General features: G+C 42.6%; 2 protein-coding genes across 2 annotated transcripts in view; both read right to left on the bottom strand.

Moving 5' to 3' along the window:
- OPN3 (opsin 3) overlaps positions 1-21,209 on the bottom strand; it is a 34,691-nt gene extending 13,482 nt beyond the window's left edge. The window contains 1 exon segment of the mRNA XM_037069372.1: positions 20,695-21,209. Within this exon segment, the coding sequence (XP_036925267.1) occupies positions 20,695-21,067 (373 nt within the window). The 5' untranslated portion in view covers positions 21,068-21,209.
- Positions 10,840-14,303, bottom strand: CHML (CHM like Rab escort protein). Its single transcript, XM_037069324.1, has one exon. It carries the CDS (start codon positions 14,008-14,010, stop codon positions 12,055-12,057), a length of 1,956 nt encoding a protein of 651 aa, XP_036925219.1. The 5' UTR covers positions 14,011-14,303; the 3' UTR covers positions 10,840-12,054.
- Positions 21,210-22,513: the final 1,304 nt, after the last annotated feature.

The following is a 22,513-nucleotide window of genomic DNA, read 5'->3' as shown; positions in this document are numbered from 1 at the left end:
AATGCAGGCAGAAAAAGAGAACGCACCCAGATTTCTAAAAATGAAAAAGTTCTCTGAGAAATAGCTCCTTTAGAAAGGGCAACAAAGGAAAATGGGTGTCCCAGAAGGAACCCAGATGAAGGAAGGAATAGCAAGCCTATTCAAAGAAACAAGGGAATTCGTTGGAGTTAACACTTCACAAAGCAGGATTCCACGGGACACCAGAGGCTGTGTCACCCATGATGCTTCAGCTCTGGGAAGGGAGACCTTCTCTCATTTATATCGACAGCTCTAATTTTCAAAATATGGTTCTCACCTCTAGCTTTTACTATCTACCTAGGCTCATGTCTGCTGCTTTTCTAATCCCCAGAGCTATCTTAGGGCCCTGTTTTATAGAACCAGAGGCAGCTTATCAGAAAAAGGCTGAAGGCTAGACGTCTTTGCAAAGGAGCTGTCATTATACATCTAACTAAAGAGCCTGGGCGTGTGAGGCTGTCCCTGATTTAGGCAGGTACCAAGACTCCATTGCCCATTAGTAAGTGAGGATCTTGGTGGGGAGACAGTGGGCGTTCATCAAGAAAAGAGATGCAGAGCGAAGACAGAGGCCCCTTTGTAGGGAATTTTCTGGTATTGTGGCGAGCAGGGTGAGGCCTGGCTGTGCAAGGAACTTAGGCCTATTCTCGGTAAATAAGATGAAACTGCTCCAGGACAAATCACAGCTGAGAAGCAGAATGTCTGCACCAGGACTGTCTAAACCTTCTGTAAGTATGTGGGTGGCTCTAACACGCAGGGCCCTGAGCTTAGTGTTGGGGAAACCAAGTCACAATGTCCCTGATGGAGACGGGGGAAAGCATCATAAAGAGACCAAGCGAAATACAAAATTTGTATCTGAAGTGCCACGCCAGACATAGAAACCTCAGTGCCATAGGAGCTCAGAGAAAGGAAAGATGACCAAGGACTTGGAAAATGGGAGGGCTTTATCTAAAGCTGGGGGGTACTGAAGGGCATTGAAAAAATCCATTTGCAAATTTACCCAGCATTTGCCATGCCCAGCAACTCCAGGTTTTCTTAGGCACCCTAGAACACTGCTATCCAGAGTTCAATTCTGCAATCTCACTCTGGGTGAGTGGTGATGGAGCAGAGTCTTCCAACAGAACGAGGCCTATGCCTGGGAAGCAGCAGGAAAAGGAATGGGTCCCCTACTTAACCACGTGGCCCTGGCACGTGTAGGGGAGGAGAAGTTGGCTCAGCGACTCCATTTTCTTTGGCCAAGAGGCCTGCAGGGACTTTTGACACTAGCGTCTCATGTGAGAACACGCCCCAGGGAGCAGCCAGAAGACTCACCAACAAAACTAAGCTCCTAATGTGACTTCCCCAGCAGCCCTTGCGTTCAACAGTCCCTGCTGCTTCCAGAGACCTTCCTCTTATGTGGCCCTTAGATTAAACCCTTGTAGAACTTCTCAAACCCTGCTCTTCCTAGTTTGATTTGACCAATTTGGCCTTTGCCCGGGAACCCCAACGCATGTACCCACAGACCCTAATAAAGGCATGTGCCCCAGGTCCTGCCCCTCTCTGTGTGCACTCTGCTGTGACCTTTCTGTGTGACCCTCCTAGCATGCCCCGGACTTCCTCTGGTATCCACAGTGATAGTCTATTTCAGTTTCTCTCATATTGTGAGGTTGAACCAAGACTCATCATCGGGCACCCCCCACTCCACATAACAAATGTTGTTTTGATGATGTCATAAGAGGGTGTTAGGATAAAAAACACTACTGCTTGGGGTCCTGGGGGGCAGCCAGGGTACAAGAAAAGAGGGCAAGGAGATGCTCAGAGAAGACGTTGAAGATACAGGGGAGTTGGCCGGTCATGTGGGGAGGCTCTGAGTGTGCATGGTGGGAGACCAGCATTAGACCCAACAGAGAAGCATCCTGTACCACGAGGAGATGGGCGTCCAGCCAGGGAGAGGCTTGCCCTGTTGGCAATGGCTGACCTCAGTGGGAATGTGAGCTATAGTGGAACTCATCCTGATCACCTTTTATTGCTTTGGGGCGGTGGGAGGTAAAGTGTTTCCAGGGTCTGGGTCCTCAATGACTTGCTTGCTTGGCAGTGTGTTGATTTCAGAAACAAGTGTTCTCTTAGATTACATCCATTTGTCACTATTCTAATGTGCTGTGAGAAGGGACAGTTGCCATAGAGGTCCCATAGCCTCCATTTTTTTATGTGACCTTGAAGAAGGTAATCTCCTGGTGGTTTAATTTCTTTACGTACAAAAGGGGGTAACAGTAGCACCTAACTACCTCACAGAGTTGTGATGAAGATTAAGAGTTAGGAATTCAATGTGCATAAAGCACTTATAACAGTACCTGGCACACTTACAAAGTGTTAGTCATGGATGTTATAATCCATGAGCTATATATGTACATACGTCTGTGATTACCTCCTTAGGAATCCTTGGTAATATAACTGTTGGGTAAGAAGGTGCAGAGACTTTTAATGCTTTCAATACAACGCTAAAATACCCACCGGAAGATAAATTAAATCCCCACCACCAGACCAGCAGACACTTGTGTTTACTGCCTCCCACATCACAAAGCGTGACAACCAAGCACCACCCAGCAACCACTCACAAGTGCCCTGTTTACTCACCGAGCCAGAATGTAGGAGCGGTACCTGGTGATCTGTACTTCAAGGACATTCCCATTTGATTCAATTGATAAATCAATCGATTGCTAAAATTTTACCCAACCTCTTTGCAATAGCAACCCTTTATCCCAGGTTCTTTTTGAAATTCCCCTTAACTTCTAAAACCTCTCTCCTACCCCATCTCCTTTTTCTATGCCAGCTTTTTTTTTCCTAAGAAAGAAAAAAAAAACAGATTATCTTATGTAATTGGAAGTCCCAAGGGGCAGCAGCTCCAAGCATGGGGACCGATGAAATATAACGAGAGCCCCATAAGCTAGGGGCCTGAGTGTCAGGAATCTGTCTCTCCTCTCTTCCTCAGCTTGGTTGCTCTATTTGGCTCAGACAGACTCTGGTAACCAAGGTGCATACTAGGAGCTCTGACTGGCATCCTTGAGGGTTCATGAGCTCAGGAGGCAGGGGGCGATAGAAAAGGATTTTTCCGAGTCCACGACTAATTCAGGGGCAGGAGTTACAGTGAACCGGCCAGGGCACCATGTTCTCATTCCCAATAGGTCCACACCTACCAGGTATGCTCAGTTGTCGCCTGATTTTTCTTCCTTCCTATAACAGCACTTCTATCGTCCCTGAGTCGTGCTCATTTAATCTCAGTAGCTCTCAGATCTGTCCTGTCCTAACTGCCGCATCGCCCCAAGTCAGGCCCGGATCATCACTTGCTCACTATTTCAGTAGCCTCCTATCTCGTCTCCTTGCTGCATTCCTGCCCGCCTTGGACTCGCCCTCCTATAGACACCAGGGTTATTGCTCCAACTGTGACCCGCCCCCTTGTTTAATAGCGTTAAGTGCTACTCCACTAGGAAAGCCACAATTCCTCAGCCCTCGGAGACCTTCCAGAACCACCTCCCGATTGCCTTGTGTGACCAAAACCAAACCCGTTTTGCTTTTCTTCCAAACCGGTTCCCAGTCCTGGTTAAATGCATTACATTCATTCAAGCACCACAGCTGAAACTGTAGTCACTTTCACTTCCTTCCTCTTTCTACCTTATCTATAACACACAGCCATTTTCCAGCTCCTGTGGTTCTAGCTCCAAATTTGTCTCTGCCTGTTTCACTCCCACCACCCTGCCTTACTCAGGCCTTATCATAGTCTTNACCATCTCCCGATTGCCTTGTGTGACCAAAACCAAACCCATTTCGATTTTCTTCCAAACCGGTTCCCAGTCCTGGTTAAATGCATTACATTCATTCAAGCACCACAGCTGAAACTGTAGTCACTTTCACTTCCTTCCTCTTTCTACCTTATCTATAACACACAGCCATTTTCCAGCTCCTGTGGTTCTAGCTCCAAATTTGTCTCTGCCTGTTTCACTCCCACCACCCTGCCTTACTCAGGCCTTATCATAGTCTTCCTCCTTCCGGTCACCTGCATGTAACTTCTGCACCTGTGGTCTTCAGGTGCCACCCTGTGGTCTTCAAGGCCACTGAGACTGTGAAGCCCGTCCCATGTGCCCTGCCACAGGCCCCGTGGCTCCACACCGTGCAATGCCCTCGAGACCCCGCTGCCTCTGTTTCTGCTACTCTCCCTACACACACTGTGTTCTTCGTATCTGCCTGAAGAAACCCTCTCAGCCTGCAGGTCCCTGGCCTTTTCCTTCATGGAGCCTCCCCAGATTTCCCTAGTCAGACTTCAAATGACTTCGTGTATCCATTCAAGTTCATCCCTCTACCATAGAGATGATCTGGGCCTGATTACTGGGCCTGACCGTGGCTAATTGTTCAGCAGCGTCAGTACCAGTGCATGGGAAGTGCCCCTCCTTACCAACTCCGTGACGCTGGGAAACTTACCGAGCTACTTCGCATCGACACAGAAACATTAATACCTACCTCTCAGGGTTATTTTATACATAACCCTGTGTGTGTGTGTATATATATACACACAGTTTCTGGTGCTCAGCAGTTACTTGCTCCTGGAGGTAATCTGACACCTCTCTGAAGACACACATCACTCTGTGAGCTGTCTTCTCCCTCTTCCAACATAAGTCAACCCACTTTAATTACCCAAATCTTACTTTATATGATTCTTGCATTTGTTGAGAAATAAAGGTACTTTTAAGATCCCAGACACCAGCACTTTCGGAATAGCGATTTATGTGATATGCATTCTTTTGCGTAATGAAGGCACAGCAGAGGTTACAGTTCAATTCTTTGAAGAGATCTGAAAGCTTACCAGAAGCCCCGGCCAGTCACATGACTCCTGCACGTCTTACCTGTAAAATGCATAGAAACACCTGCCCTTTCTTACCGTACAGAGTTGTCCTGGGGTGCACCCTGAAAATGTAGCTGTCGGGAGAAAGGGCAGCATTCCCACAGATGCTGCACAGAACAGCTGTCCTGACATTCATGTTAGAGTCAAAAGCTCTCAACCGAATCCCTCAGCTTTGTCCAAGCCTGATAGAAGGCTGGAGGTAGTGCGCCCCCTGCTGTTGAACTGTGAATACATTTGGTTGTTGGTTAAAAGGATTAAGAGGGATACTGGAAACAATGCCCCGTGATAGTAAAGGTAAAAGTGCTAAAATTAAAATGTGTTAAACCTTCAGAAAGGAAGCAACGAACTCAATGCAATAAGAGCATGACTTCCATTCGTCCTTCCAAGAGGAAGGTAAGTAAAAGTAACCCTGATCACAATTCTCGGTCTTGAAACTTTCTGATGGGCAATTCTCCTTGTGGGTTCTTTACGCTTCCTGCTCCCTGAGCTCTCGGTGCAGGGGGTTCTGGGGCCCTAGGTTACACACATTCTCCTCTCCTTCCCCAGGCAAGACTGGAAATTCCGGTTAATGTCAGAAACTTCTTAATTAACTGAATGTTAGCTGAAATAGATTTCACAAAGTATTAACCTACCAACCATTTAACTTGCAAGCTACTTGTTTCCAGCTGCTTAATAAAAGGTTTTGGTGGCCTTTTAAAGGAACGCCATCACAGATGAAGTTTTTTTCTTTCTTTTCTTTTGGGGAAGGAGGTAGTAGTAGTTATAATGGGCATTATGATGGATAGAAAACATCTTAGTTCTCACTAAGATAAAAGGTAGGCACATCCTCCAAGAGAATTGTTCTCAAGTATAGAAAACCTCTTACATATTTTTCTATTTGTAATCCTCAGATAAATGCCAATTGATCACTCACTGTTAATGTGCAACTGATGTGTGTAGAATTCACCTGGATTTGCATCTCTCAGGCTGACAAGAAAGTCGGCCCAGCATGCTCCTGCAGAGAGCTAACCTCAGCATGGGTCCCCCTGAAAATGCTCCTCAGACCCAGGCATGGCCTTCTAGGGTTCCCAGGATTTCTGCTAGGAATCCAAATCCAACCTTCATTTCCTGGACCTCCAAGGCTCCCAAATGAAGAACATTCTTGGATTTGGAAACGTACTTTAACTACGAGGCAATGTCTTTGCGCTGACATCCTGGAATGCATTAATACTATTTCTATTATTTCCACCTCTGGCTCTGAGGCTTCTATTTTTTTTTAAAAGTATCGCCACAGTATGCCTTCTCATTTCTTAATGCTGAGTAACTGAAAAAATATATAAAAGATACAAAATCCACTTGGACCACGAACGCTTCCCATCAAGAGTTCTAAGACTCCATATTGAGAGGGGACTCAAGACTCGGAAAATTTTACTTTAAGGTAAAAAGTTACAAGTCTAGGAAGTAACATGTATGTTAAAGCTTTTGTTTCAGAAACTAGATAAGGCCCATCCTGGCTCCTGGGAAAACAGCTGACCTCCTGGGGCACTGCTAGAGATTATTGCCTGGGGATAACTGGAGGCATCCGGGCCTTTGTGTTCCAGGGAGAGACAGATGAACACCTGCCCCTGGGAACAGCCAACTGCCCAGGACAGGAATGTTGCAGCTTCTTTCACCTAATCCTCCCTGAATCTCAAAGCCCTCACCCTACCTTGTTTACTCCGTTATAAAAAGTCTGGCCTGGAAAGAGAAGACAAGATGGTCTGTTAGGATATGAACCTGCCATCTTCTCAGATCGCCAGCCATCTGGATAAAGCACGTGTAAAGATTCAATCACTGTCGTTGTTTATTGGCTTTGGTAGTGACAGGCAGCCCGAACACCAGTATCTTTTCTGGTTACAATCTCAACATTTTTGGAGATTATCTTTCAAATTAACATTTAAAAATAGATAATACTTTTTAATCTAGAGAATTTGAAAAGTTTTCAAAGAATCAATTTCTCACCAATTCAGTAAACCATTATACCATTAATCTTTTATTTTTCATTGCACACATCAGTATTTTACAGAAAAAAAAAGAACCCCATAATGTTAAATTCCAATTAATTACATTCTCTCTGGATTCTTTTCAGTGTATATAAATATAAACAGTAAATATAATAACTTATGTTCTAACACTTTGAGTGTCATTTAAACATCTATATAATTTTACATATATAAATATTATTTAATGGTTACATAACAGTTTTTGATAGCAATAGCAATATACAAAATGTTATTTATACATTTGCCAATTATTGGTCTTTAAAAAAAACTTGAATGAATGGAATTACTAGAAATATCTTTATACAAGTAGTTTTTTCTCTTATCTTCCTGGATATATGCTTCTCAAAGTGAGTTAGACCCATCAAAACATAGATTGGTTTTAGAGCTCTTATTATAATTTTGTAAATAGTTCTTTAAGAAACACTACTAATATAACAATGCTACTGGAATGAGGAAACGTAGTTGAAAATTTTTTGCTATTAGCATGAATTAGGTCAAAGTTGTTTCAACTTGCATTTTTAATATTAGGAAATCTGAGTATCATTCTAAGAATTTATTTTTATTTGTATTTTCTCATTTGCACCTACCCTTTTAATAAATTTGCCTAGTAGAAAGTAGAAAATTTTGTGGATTTGCACCTCCCTTTCAAAAAATATTAAGCACTTAACCCACATATAATGTAAGTAGCTTTTCTAAATCTACTCATCTTCTTTTTAGTATTTCTATTTTTAATTTTTCTCTTAGTTAACCTCACCTACCTAATGATTTTCACTGCCGTAACATTTCCTTTGTATTCTTATTGGGATGAGAACTGTAGTGTTTAATTCTAACTTGACACTTAACGTTTTAATTCATCTGGAATGAATTGTTATTATATAATTTGAGTCTAATTTCTTTTTTCATATGGACATCCAGCTAGTCTTTCCACTGGCAGTTATTATGTATTTATTTCTTTCCAGTTACCTTATTAGTCTTAAACCTTCTACCTAGTATATTTAGAAAGTTTGCTTAATAGCACATTTTAAGAATTTGAGGTATGACTCCCACTTCCCCCCCTAAGTTAAAAAGACGTATCTTTCCTTGCTCATTTTCCTAAATAATTTATCACAATTCTGGCAAATTATCTTCTAAAACATCTAGTTGGAATGTTAAGGGGCAGTGTAGTAAATCTAAATGCTAATGTCACCCATTCCCATTCCTTTGGACATTTCATGTACATTAATTTAATCGTCAGAATAATGCTGCAAAGTATTATTTCTATTTTATAGACGATGAAATAGAAGGTAGGGGTGATTCTCCCAAGATTATACAACTGGTAAGTAGTAAAGTGATACCTCTAATTTTGGTTTTCCAACTCCCTATTTCCTTCTTTTCCATTATACGAGGATGTAGTTCCTTCAGCCTGCTTCTACCTAAGCATCTTTCTCAATTTGTCCCAGTACTGTTGTATGACACTTTAAAAATTTTAGCTTGTCACTGAGGAAATCTAGAAATGCATTTTCTAAAGATTGTACATTCTGCAACTTCCTTAGTCTTTTGCTGTATGTTTATATATGACAGGTTTCACTAGTTACAAAACCATGTTATAGAAAACTTTGTGCCACTTTCTTCCATCATCTTTCCCACTTTGTGAGTGCTCATTAAGATTTTATCACAAGCTCCTTCAGCCATATATAAATAAAAGTGGTGTCAAGGTGTTTTAATTTCTGATTGAGAAATATTTTCTATATATTTGCCTAATAGGAATGTTAGTTCTTGGTTTTAAGAAGTTATTGATCATACTATGAGAAACCAATAAAATCCTTACAGGAGATAATTAAGTCAAAGATGAATGATGTTATTCAGATTTTTAAAGTTATCTGTAGTTTGAATTTTTTACTATTTTGCTCAGTTGAGCATTGGATTTATAATCCTGAGTCATAGAAAATAATTACAGGCATACCTCAGAGATATTGTGGGTTCAGCTACAAAATAAAGTGAATATTACAATAAAGTCAAGTCACATGCATGCTTTGGATTTCTGGTGCATATAAAGTTACATTTATGCTATATTGCAGTTCATTAAGTGTGCCCATTATGTCTTAAAAAAACATTTAATTGCTAAAAAAAATGCAAGTCCTCTTCTTTTTGCTGATGGTCTTACTTATAATTTGTGAAAAAAAGGAACAGCTACAAAGTGCCTAAAGCAAAGTGCAATAAAATGAGGTCCACCTGCACTGTATTTGTTGTGTATTATTTGACTATGTCTTCCATTTTGCATCTGTTTAGAATCAGAGCCTTTTCAAAATGTTTGACTTATAGCATTAAGGCCATATTTATTTTAAAATGCAAATATTAGCATATCATCTTTAATGATACATAAATATGTTATTTATTCCTTGAACATTTGAAAAAATACAATAATAAGCCCATTAGGGTAAGATTTAGAATCTTAAAATTACAGTAGATTACAATATCCCTATCTTTTAAGGCTTTTTATTGGCTATAACTTTTCTCATTTGACTTATTTTGCATTCAAGCAGTTTTTTAAACCACCCTTATTTTGGACTAGTTTAACACATATTTTTTTGTTTCTATGACGTCTAGCTCTAGCATTTTTTGCAACTTCTCCCCTCACAGGTTCAATTCTTCTGAATAATATTCATACTGAAATGTTTTTCAGTGGGTCTGGATTACCTTCACCTGCGTTTTATTTATCATCTTAAATTCTTTTTAATTTTAACAAATATTTTTTATGGCATTCAGGCATTTTGGCTGAACTTTAGGATCCACCCAATAATACCACTTTGTTATATTAAATATATATAAATATTAATGCCAAAATTATGGCTTCTCTGCTTCCAATAAGGTGTAAATTACTTAAGCCTTTCTTATTTCATTTTCCTCACATATAGAAGAGCCACAGGACTATTCAGAGCATATTTTGGCTTCGTACAACTGTAAATTTTTTATGCCATCATGTTCAAGTCAAGATACATTAAGAAGCATTATTTTGTTAAAAACTTAGCCAAATTGTTTCAATAAGTACTCATCTCTAAGCTACATTTTAAATTTCTTCTTAAAAATGTTTATTGACTTTAGAGAGGAAGGGAGAGAAACATCCATCAGTTGCCTCTTATATGCACCCCTACCCAGGATGGAACCTTTAGCCTTGGGGTATAGATGCTCCAACCAACTGAGCCACACTGGCCAGGGCTTACTGGATCTTCACCTTCCTCTGCTTTAATTAAAGCTGAGAGACCAATTTCTGCCAGCCTTTCTTTATCAGCAACACTAGACTGATGTCATGGGCATTTTTTTCACCTCACAGTACTGCACTCCTTTGACGCTTAACGTTAGGCGGAAGACAGAGATCATGAAAGACTGGGTTCCGATGCCGGCTCTTCCCCACACCAGACTCTGAGCAAATTATGAATTAAGTCTTTATTTTGTCTTTGAAAATGTATTCAATAACGTCTGCCTCTCGGGGTTGAGAAACCTTAATGAGAGAGCAGGGTAAGGGCCCGGGTCACAGAGAAAGCCCACATGCAGAAAAACTGGCACTGCAGAGCCCTCTCCCCAGAGGACCACCATTCGCCGACTGAGGAATGCAAAAGGGCTAACAGGGAAGGGCGTTTACCTCCTCCGACAGCTCCGCAGGCTTTCACCGCTGTAGGAGCATCAGCCTTACGACTTCCGGCGGTTCTGGAAAGATCATATTATTTCTCTCCTCTGCATTGATAACAGCCAAGAGGCAGAAACAATTATGGGGTGGTTACTCTGTGTGGGGGATGGGGCACCTCGGAAAGGACGTAGTAAGTCCTGCTTAGATTCACTCCTGTCAATTATAGTTGGTGCTGCTCACTAGACAGGTGGAGCCAACGAGGAATGTCCGCCCTCACTGAGAAAGCTCGGAGTCAACTGCAGATTGAAACCGGACTCCCCTGNACTGAGGAATGCAAAAGGGCTAACAGGGAAGGGCGTTTACCTCCTCCGACAGCTCCGCAGGCTTTCACCGCTGTAGGAGCATCAGCCTTACGACTTCCGGAGGTTCTGGAAAGATCATATTATTTCTCTCCTCTGCATTGATAATAGCCAAGAGGCAGAAACAATTATGGGGTGGTTACTCTGTGTGGGGGATGGGGCACCTCGGAAAGGACGTAGTAAGTCCTGCTTAGATTCACTCCTGTCACTTATAGTTGGTGCTGCTCACTAGACAGGTGGAGCCAACGAGGAATGTCCGCCCTCACTGAGAAAGCTCGGAGTCAACGCAGATTGAAACCGGACTCCCCTGGCTCCTCCTTAGGAATTTCAGAACAGTCATTCTGAAGTATCTTTTTCCTGGGGCAATTTATTTTTTCTTTTGGCCTGAGTTATTCTTTGGATATTCTTTTCTTTTAGGTGCCAGAGCAGGGTACTGCAGAAATTTTCTAAAGTATTAAACCAGAACTAATCTTATGCCCTAGATTGTCTTTGGACCGAACCTCCCACGGGGGAGCTCTGAGGACTTTTTTGGATGTAGAAGATTGTGGTGGGAATGTTGCCTCATGGGGTGCAAGGGTCAAGTAGGAAAATTCAACAGTAAGACATACTGTAAATATCAGACCTTCACAAATACAGGATCATGCAAAGCTAATCTTTGAATTAGACAAATGTATTTTATATTGGCACTTGCATTAGTTGCTATTGCTACTGTGTATATATGTTTTTATTATATCCAAGAGACCCACATGATGTACTGCATGTGTGTTATTCACAGGTGGTAGCAACAGTAATGGCTGCAAAGTACAATATTCCTTAGACATTGTCATTGTAGACAATAACACCTGAAGATCATTAGCGTATATAATACCACCTTCCTTTAAGCACAGTTGCTAATATGGAACCCTCACATAAATACCCAATTCTAAAATAAAGCTAACTCTGTTTAGGATTCTGGATCATGGAGTACATTGTGAAATGAACAGTGCAATAACCAATAAATCAGTTACTGATAGGTTAACAAAGACACCCAATGGCTGAAATGTCTCAAAGAGAATTAAAGTCTACATGTGCCTAGCATTCATCAGATAACCACTTCTGATTACTCATATAAGAAACCGTCCTTTAAAAGAGACTATTCTGATGCTAGCATGAAGGTCCAAAGTAGCATTTCCAGTTTCCCTTCTTCTAATTTTGAAGACTATCTATGTTTTTGCTTCCTTCAGAGAGCTCTAGTTTGCCCATTAATACACTATTGGCTCCAGAAGCCTCTGGTTGCTTATCATCACCATCATAAACAATGTCTTCTGGATTTGGAGGTGGGGGGCAGAATTCTTTACCTGGAAAGATCTCCTGGAAAAGGGTTTCGGCTTGCCTAACCGCGTGCTCGCTTCCCAGTCCCCAGTCAGGCCCAGAGCAGACATAAACGTTGGAAGGTAAGCCATTATATGAGCCCCTGCTGATTCCTGAGGAGTCTCTCATATTAAAATAAAGGGCCCACAAGAGCCTTGGCTTTGTAAGTTCTTCCTTGTCTATCTCTGTTTCAGCCCACGGGGTGAACAACTTCTTCACCACTGGTTCCAGGTCTTCTCTTGCTGTTTTAGAAGAGGAACAGGTCAGATGCACCAGATAGGTGTCTTTCATGCAGGTCATAGTTGAAGAACACAATTCAGTGACCCGCACGGCACACATCCCTGGTTCCACTGGAGGCACCATCAAAACAGAAATCTGCTGATCTGACTCTGTCTTTAGTACAGATCGATCTGTAATGAGCACTGCCCTGGAGATCTGCTTATACTGCACACTCAAGCACGTTTCCTCAGAAAGGTAGCTATCCTCCACAATGAAATACTTAGCATTTATTCTTTGGCCAAAATGATCGATAATTGCTTTGCACCTTCCGGATTCTTTGTCGACCACAAGGCACTGTACTTGATGGCGAAGACAATAGATTCCACCAAACACAGCACACATTCTGCAGAAACACTGGGGAATTTCTCCTTGGCCGTACAAGGGAAACAAAAACGGAGTGTTGCCAAACCGTCCAAGACACTGAAGGAAGTTTTTTGTTGCTTTAAGGCCATCTATTGTAGTGCAGGATGACTCTGTCATTGCGATTGAGTGTAGTATAAAATGTTGGAGGTTGGGGGTGAGTTTTTTCGTGGTTAAGTACTCTGCAAATGAACACTGTATGAAATCCTGGTATTCATCAGGATGCCGTTCATAGTCTAAACAAAATGTAAGAAACTTCATTAGCATCCTCTTTTCTACCATAGTGAGTTCTTTGCTATTGAAGACATCTGCTCTGGAGCAAGGCACCTGTTCTACTTTTCCTTCTCGAAAAGCAAGAATCCTAGTGACATTTTTAAATTCGGCATAACGACTAACATTTGACTTGATTAAAAGGTCAATCAGCAATCCTTGCGAATACAGCAACTTTGACACCAAGTCCATATTAAACCTCCTGCCTTCTTTAACTATTTGAGAGTAAGTAATCCTGTTTCTCTTTGGCTGATCAGCGCTGCCTTCTACTACAGGATTATTTTCGTCTTTACCTCTGTCTGAAACTGTGTGTGCACAAGTGTTACCTGCATGGTATTTTTTCGCTTTTGCCTGAGTTTCCTTTGTATCAGTTACTTCTAGTAAGATGTCCCCATCCTTGTTTGGAGTGTCTTTGGCGGGCGTTTCGAAGCTGGTAACATATGAGTGTGTTTCTGCAGCCAGGCATGCAGAATCCAAAGGTTTAGTGAGGGTACTACATGCTCCAACGGAAGGACTTCTCTGCGAATCATCAGTCTCTTCAGTGTTGTCACCCACATCCTCAGCAGCATAACAAAACACTTCTGTGTGCTGAATGGTTTCATCCCTCCTACGAAGGGAGATGGCTCCTTCCGTTTCCCGGATCAGGTCTTGCCACGCAGCAGTGCTCCCGTCCCCGACGTCACTGCTTTGCTGACACTCCTTCAACCAGGAGAGCAATCCAGAAAAGGTGAAACTAGCCCAGTTTCCTCCATAGTAACTTCTCGCATCAAGATGTAGGACCCTCTGACCGCTTCTTGAACAGGCGGCTGCAAGGATGGATTCAGGCAAACCTGTCCCTATAACAACCACATCAAACTCTGTAGGGAGACTGTCCGCCATCATGGAAGGGAGAGTGTCTGGTGACAACTGCCAGTGAGGGGACTGTGTATGAATCCAGGCTGAGAGCTCAGAGGAGGTGTGAATACGCTGCAATAAAATCTCTCCTTGTGACGTTCCAGATCACCCCAGAAGTACTGAGGTTGCAGGTCCTAGCTATGTTGTTACCCTTTAGTGTTTATTTTTTACAGGTCAGTAGCATAAAAACATGATAAAGTACATCTAATCACATCTGAGACTAATAAAATGGATGGCTGGTTTTCATTTCTGCATTTCATCTTAGCAGTAAACGTCAAAATGCATCATGTATGCATTTGTGACCGGAACATTTCTGTGAAAGAAAATTCAAGAATACAATTGTAAACAATACCAGGAGAAAAGTAATTTCATGCAACAGTAACTACAAAAGCCTCTACTAAAGCAAATCATCAAGTGCTTTCCCACATCTTTTCTAAGTTTTTGGAAATGAACAATAGAGATAGACTCCCCCAAATCAGGCAATTTGGTAATGGAGAATGGATATAATAATGTCCCAGAATAATAAAGAACTGACATAATTCTGTAACTCTTGCTTTTAAGAAAACTGGTATTTGAATAAAACTATACACAACCGTGAACTTAGGCTGTAAGACTGTGTGGTTACCCGGTGTTGATGGAAACAAAGTACACAGCATGTGCACGTTGCCGTGACCAGGGTATCCCCAGAAACAAACTGCCCAGCATGCGCACGTTGCTGCAACTAGGAATATCCCCGGGCCCAAACCAGTCTGTGGGTCACTGTAGGACAGCTGGATAGAAGACGTCCACTCCTTGCCACTCTTAGCCTCTCATGGTAGAAACATGAGACTATCTCAACGGCATTAACTAGATTGTTACAAAACCATTGATTCAGTAAAACAGCTGGCATTTTACAATATTTAAGTGCATAAAAGAATAGGCCCACTGAAGGGAAAATATATTTATAACTAATCTTTATACAATATCAATGTACATGTGTGTGTTTTTTAGGTATAAGTTAAAAAGAAACCCCTGAGTTCATAGGCTAAAACGTCTTAAAATAAATAACACCTAGTTCTGATATGGGAATGGGGTGACTTGCATTTTCCCAGACTCTGGCTCTGTGACCAGCATCTCTGTCTCGTGAGATAAAGGTCTAAATATCTTCTGCCTAGATGAACTGGTTGTTTGGTGTTCTTGTTTTTGAAGGGGCAAAGGCTCTCCCGTTAACCTCGGGCATAATAGCGGTTATGTTCCATGTGTGGAACACCTATGTGGTGCTGGGGGTGGGAGATGGGCAACCAAAGGGGTGAAAAACACACTCACCTAGAAGTCTTCAGGCTAAAGAAGAGCCCATGCTGGAGGGGCCTGCTATCATTCATCGTTGCCCAATAAGAGTGAGAGCTCTTTCAGCTCTAATTTTCCCCAGTATCAAACCTACTAAAATCTATATCTGTTGCAGTCCGGGCCTGCCTGGGCTAAGATGACTAGTTACCTTGGATATCTATAAACAAGCCATTCAATCGGAACTGAAATCAACTAGCTCACTGAACTGACCAATTTCAGAGACATGACTATCTTGACAGCCCTGTCTAGTCAAAGCCTCTGCCTCAAGAATATCAGGAAATCCACTTGTTTCCAGCATTCCCTGAGAAACCAGGAATTGAGCACAGAACAAAGTGGCTGCCTGACCCTCTCCTGTAGGTATCTGTGTGTCTCAATTACTGAGACTGCCTTCTTCCAGGAGAGGGTGCAGAAGAAGACAAAACCCACCAGGGTCTATGAAGAAGTAGAAGCACAGTATGTGCTTATTCTTGAATAAGTTATAGCTGAGGAGGGGAGTAAGACACGAGGATATGAGACATAAGTGCTAAAGTCAGGTAATTTCCAACCTACAACTATCACAGGAGTCCTCAAAATACATAGCAAGTAGGACAAGACAACCTGAAAGGCGATTTAGCTCAGTTACCCCGTAATAGAGACGGCATGAGGGCTGAAGGGATGAAGTGATGGTAAAGTCCACAGAACAGCTTGGCCATGGGGTCAGAGGAGGACCCACTCTCATGCCCTCAGGCCAGTGGTCTTTCCATGTGATAGGGCAGCCTCCCCAGAGGCCTTGGAAGCCAGCGGCCACTTTCAGCATTTTTGATGACCCCCGCTTCATTGCTCCGTGATTGGTTAGTTCTTGCTCAGAGAGGACAAAGGGAAAATCACCCTGCCTTTCCCCATCCTTAACTCTTATCTAGAAGCACAATCCTTAGTACTGACTCCAGGCAAAGGAATTCTTAATCTTTGCTAACAATGTTTTAAGCTCCATCCTAACCCTGCTGTTGACTTATTTCCCGGCACTTAAACAAGCCTCTTAATTGCTTACCCCAGAGTCTTCACGTCTAATTCACAAGCAGTGATAGTCACCGTTGAAAACACTACCTAAATGTCCAGAGAAATCAAGCAGTCATTGGGAAAAATGACATGTGGTGAACATTCCTAGCGGCCTTGGAATAGCTGTCCCTTCTGACGGGGATGGGGTCCAAGTAGGGATGCCATAGACTGAAAGGGGACAGCAGAGACACGGAGACACTGCAGGGAGGACGAGGAAGAGACCGAACGCTGGTACTAACAAAGAAGTCAATAAGCCCTTGTTTCTAAACTCCCAGCACAGAGTTGGGCTAGGAATAGAATTTCCTAGCACAGAAAAAGCACTTCTTATATACAAGAAATTTTGTGTCTGTGACCAAATACTTATTGCTCATCCTAGGAAGCGTCATTGATGACACTTTTGGCTTCAGCTTGAGTCACCCTCTCTAAAGCTTAGTCATTAGATAGTGATGGAAAAAAAATATAATAAAGATTAAATGAAAACAACCAAACAAATAAACTTTGTCCTGCCTAAAAAATTTCCTGATAGGTATTTTAAATGAATATAAAGAGAGTGATCTACACAACCATCTATACTACAACCTACATACACTTATAGCCCCTCTCAAGTTTCGACTCTTTGTACAAGTGAAATTCTCAGATTAATGCTTACTGGGGAGAAAAGATAGTATTAAAATAATAGAATCACTGAAGAAATCAAATAGATAGAATCATGATTTCTATGACTGTTTCCTTTGAAATATCAAAAAATGAAACATAACAAATACAATTATTTCAGTTTGTCAAAGTAAGAGATTGGTGACTAAGAAAATTTTGATAACACTACACAGATTTTGTTCTCCAAAAAACCCTGCCAACTTCACCCAGCCTTTCAGAAAAGCCAGCCTTGGCGGTGGGACTCTTAGAGCTGGGTGTACTCCAGGGTGGCGAGGCTGGGTGGATGAAAGGGACACCGTTAGGGATGAAGACACTGAACGTGAAGTTGGTTCAGATGTTTAAGAGCTTCCGCCTGTCTGTCTCACTGCAAGCAACCAAACTCCTGGGAGGAGTACTTAGCAGGCGATCGGAGAAGAAAACCAGAACTTTTAGTACCACTGAACCTATGGCCCTAAAACAAATCTTAATAAATGTATAACAGTAGTGTGTTCTAATTATAATGGGATGAAATTACAAATCAATAACAAGTAGTAGGACAGCCTCCTAACACTTGAAAATGAAAGAACATGCTTCCTGATGTGTCAGAGAAAAAAATCTCAAGGGAAAATGGAACTATCTTGAATTGAACAACAATTAAAATTACATTGCTCACTTAGAAGAAGAGAACAATTAAATAGCAATCTCAGCTTCCATTTTAAGAAATGAGAAAATAATAAATAGCACCGATTCTACACAAACTTTCCAGAAAACTGAAAAGAAATGAACATTTGCATGTTATTACAGCATTTGATGACAAAGCCAGAAAAGGACATTAAAATAAAATTAAGGCCAATATCCCTCATGAACGTAGAAGCAAAAATTCTTAGCTAAATTTCTTCAAATAGACTCCAACAACATATAGAAAGAAAAATACATCATAACTAACTAGAGTTTATCCCAAGAATTCAAGATCTGTTTACTATTCAAAGCTAAATGTAATTCATTATGAGATCATCTCAAAAGATACAGGAAATGCTTTTGACAAAATCTCTTTATAAAACTCTCAGCCAGCTAGGAAGAGAAGGGAACTCCTCAACCTGATAATGGACATCTATGGAAACCTATATATAAGCCAAAACAATATTGAAAAAGAACGAAGAGGACTCACACTTCCTGATATCAAAATTTACTACAAAACTACAGTAAATAAAACAGTGTGGTACTTTCATAAGGATGGCTGTATAGATCAAAAGAAGAGAATACAAAATCTAGAAATAAACACTCACATGTCTCATCAATTGATTTCTGACAACGGTGCCCAAAGCATTCAAGGATNTCTATGGAAACCTATATATAAGCCAAAACAATACTGAAAAAGAATGAAGAGGACTCACACTTCCTGATATCAAAATTTACTACAAAACTACAGTAAATAAAACAGTGTGGTACTTTCATAAGGATGGCTGTATAGATCAAAAGAAGAGAATACAAAATCTAGAAATAAACACTCACATGTCTCATCAATTGATTTCTGACAACGGTGCCCAAAGCATTCAAGGAAGAAATGATAGTCTTTTCAACAAATGATGCTGGGAAAACTGGATATCCATGTACAAAAGAGTGACGCTGGCTCCCTACTTTCCACCATATATAAAAATTAATTCAAAATGGATCAAACCTATGTTACAAACAGTGGATCTGTCTTTATCAAAGTGCACCAATATTTTCCTGGAGTAAAAATCCTCCATAAAATTACTAGGGCAAAGAATTACGATATTTTTAATTGAGCTAAGCAATTACCTTCAAAAGAAAAAAGCAAAAAAAACCCCTCACATTGTATTAAACTGTATTCTTACTAACAGAACTCTAAAGAACTTCTATTTTCCCTTATCTCTTTACAATTTTCCTAGCCTGACAGATAAAATATGGCATCTGGAAAAAAAAACTATTTCACTGCTATTCTAACTTTCATTTTTCTCAATCCTCTTCAGCTTTTTTCATATTTATTAGCTGCTGGTATTTCTTATTCTCTGAATAACCCATCATATAATTTGCTCAGTTTCCCACAGGACTGGTTTGCTTTACTTGTCCGTCTACAGAGACTGTGCATGTGTACTAGACATTAGGGCTCTGTTACGCATGTATTATGAATACTTATCCCAATCTGTCATTTGTCTTTTACCTGTCCCTCATCCTGCAGAAGCTTTTATTTCTAGGAACTCAAACCTGTCATATGCATTCCTTTTAAAAAATTGTTTTGAGTTTTTTCAATGTTTAGAACTTTATACATTTAGATCTTTAATCCATCTTGTGTTTATTTTTGTGTTCTACGTGAGATAAATTATGTTATTACAAATGAGCTAAAATGTCCAAAAGCCACATCTTTAATAATTCTGTCTTTCCTCCAACTAATTTGAAGTGTCATCTTGATAACATATCAAATCCTCCTTTATGCATGATTGTGGCCCACAACACTTCTGCCAGAATCATACCATTTTGGTTGCTATAGACTTGTAATATATTTTGCTGTATGATAATGCAAGTATTTTCTCCTAATTCTTTAACATTTTTTCTTAATTATTCTTGTTATTTTTCTATTTTACCAGTAAACTTAAGAATGAATTTTTCATTTAAAAAAACCTTTGCCAAGATAAAACAGTAATAAAGTATCAATGGAATTTAGGATTTTTTAAAAAGAAACTTTAACACCTGAGAAGTACATATTTCTATTTCAAATCATACACATAAAAACCTAGAGCACACACAAAAAGATCATTTCTTTCTCAAGCTTAGAAAATCACATCTTCAACAGTATGCTGGGTGGATCACCCTTCAAAATGTCAAGTCCCAGTGAGACTTAAATTTTCTCTAAGGATTAAATGTATTGTGGAAATAAATCTTCAATTAACAATCAAGTTCTACTTGAATGAAACCAATTGGCTGCACAGCTAAATTTTTGTTCATTTGAGTTGGGATTCTCTGTGCCTTTTTAAATCTCACCTTAGATTCTGGTGTGCTGGAACCTATGAGGAGAAAAATTTAGTAAAAACAGCGTACAGGGCACATGCCTATTTGCATGCTGAGAATCTGAATGAAAGATTTCACTTCCTAGGGAGCAGTCGAATTATTTACAATTGCTAGTGAACAAAAATTTTTTTAATTATACACTGCTACTATGAGGTTTCTACCCTCTTATTTTCAGAAACAAATAGAATGTGAATTAAATCTCATGACCCTCTCCAACTTTCACCACTTCATCACTTTTGTTCTTGAATACCTGACTCTATCCCTCATTTCTTTCCTCAAATTATACGAGGAGGTGAAAACCGAAATGGGATGAGCTGGACAGCGGCTGGACAGGGCCGTGGAGGAGCTAGAGCTGATGATGGGTTGAGATGTCAGGTTGGCATGCATGGAGATGAGCACCAGAGAGTCGAGGTCTGCGTGGGGCCGGAAGAGGTGAAGGAAGCAGGAACACCAAGCAGCCTGGGGGGCCCGGGGCGGGTCCAGGGCAGAGCGCGGGCCACCGGTAGGGCGAGTAGGAACGAGGAGGCCAAGCGGGGATGGAGCGAGAGTGGGCGACGGTGCGTGGCAGGAGGATGCAGACGGGATGGCAATGCAGGGAAGGGTAAGTTTGCAGAGGAGAGGCGGGTGCTTTCTCCTCCGAATCCAACTCACCGAAGAGGCTGCTGCTAAACCCGTCCCACATGCAGCCCGCGCTGTCCCAGACCCAGCCGTTCCTCAGGACGGACACGAAGTTAAAGGTGACCCCGAAGACGGACAGCAGCAGATCGCTGAGGCTGATGTTGACCAGGAAGAGGTGGGTGGGAGTGCGGAGCCGCTCGAACTTGTAGTAGAGGACGAGCACCATCAGGTTGTTGCCGACGCCCAGCAGCGCGATGGAGCCAAGCAGCACTGCCAGGCGCTCGTAGGTGCTCCGGGTTAAAAACGGCGCGGAGCTCTGCGTCCCAGCTGGCCCCGGCCCCTCTGCGCCCGCCGCTCCGCCGCCCTCCCAGAAACCTTGGCCGTCACTGCGGTTCCCCGAGTACATGGCCCGGCTACGGCAGGCTCGGCGGGTGAAGGCGCTCAGCTTGCAGCGTGGCTCGCAGCGTGATCACCTCTGGACGGGACCTGAGGCCCGCCACCTACTCTACCCGTGTGCCCGCTGGACCCGCTCTTCCGCCTGGTGCGCCCCGTAGCCACGCCCCCGGCCTCCGCCCAGCCACTCGTAGCCACGCCCCTGGCGCGCCCTCGTAGCCACGCCCCTCCCTCCTGGAGGGCTCGTTCTCGCCGGAGTCGCCTCCTCTGGAACCTAAAGTTAGGTCCTAGTTCCCACGCTTTCCCTGTCGCTCGTGTCCTCAGGTCCCCTCCACCCCCCTACCCCAGTGTGCTCCAGGGAGGATACGGCGGCAGGGAGACAAATCAACCGTGATGGCGTCTCACACCCTGTCTCCCCTCACCCAGCTTGCAAGCCCCAAGTCCATTAACTTACGCTTCACTCGCATTCCCTCGTTCGTAAACGTCTCCTGGCGCGTGCGCCTATTCTAAGCCGAGGAGAGGGCTGGATGAGGGACTCCATCATGGGCTTCTCCCTTTTCCAGGCAGCTGGTCGACAGCGCCGCTGCCGTGTGACGCGTCATGGAAGCCCCAGGCTGGAGCCCAAGCCGCCGGCGTTGTTCTTTGGCCCTCCGCCCCGAAGCCGAGGTAGAGACATCCTGTTAGGGAGCACTGCCACAGCCCACGCAGGCGGCGACTGCCAGACGGTGCCCTCCAAGCTTTATCCTAAAGCTAGCAGCTGCGGAGAGGCAGGTGCTATATTTAGAGCAGCACGAATTTTCCACTTGGCCTTTTTTCCTCAGTAGCCGTGAGGATATAGTCCAAGTCAAATATAGATTGTGAACGTGAGCACAGCGCAAGGGCCAAGGCCGCACAGGAGGACCACACTCCTGAGCCAGACCTGCAGGCTGCCCTGGGCACCGGTGACTAGCATGTGTGTGGAAGGGCAAAGGCAGTGCCCTCCAGGAGGGGTTTACCCCTCCCAGCTCTGTTTAAAAGACTAGTAAAGGATGACTAGCTTCCATGAACTGTCATTCCAAATTCCCATAGATAGTAATCTATCTTCTAAGAAGTCACCTCTCTACCCCAGTGCCTGGAGCAGGAGCTGAGGACCAGCGCACTCTGCTCCCGAAACCTTCGTTTTAATCATTCCAGCCTGGATTTGTCATCTATGAGACTATCTAACACACCCACCTCTTTAAAAATGTAACAGGGCGCAGCCAGGAGGGGGGCCCCAGAAAAGAATTTGGAATGGGGTCCAGAGCTCAGGGTGTCCAGGAAAGATTAAAATGTCCTCACCGCCCCTCCCCACCNCCCCCCCCCCCCCCCCCCCCCCAGTGTCAGTTGGGGAAGAGACACATGGAGCAGGGCCATTGAGAGTTGTTTTGCATAGCAACAGTTTCGCAGCTAACCTCTGGAATGGTCGTTTAATGAATCCATA

The sequence above is a fragment of the Sturnira hondurensis genome, unplaced genomic scaffold, assembly GCF_014824575.4.
Source record: "Sturnira hondurensis isolate 20B ecotype Veracruz unplaced genomic scaffold, ASM1482457v3 Scaffold0018525, whole genome shotgun sequence".
NCBI lineage: Eukaryota > Metazoa > Chordata > Mammalia > Chiroptera > Phyllostomidae > Sturnira > Sturnira hondurensis.
This window is presented reverse-complemented; position numbering and strand designations above follow the sequence as displayed.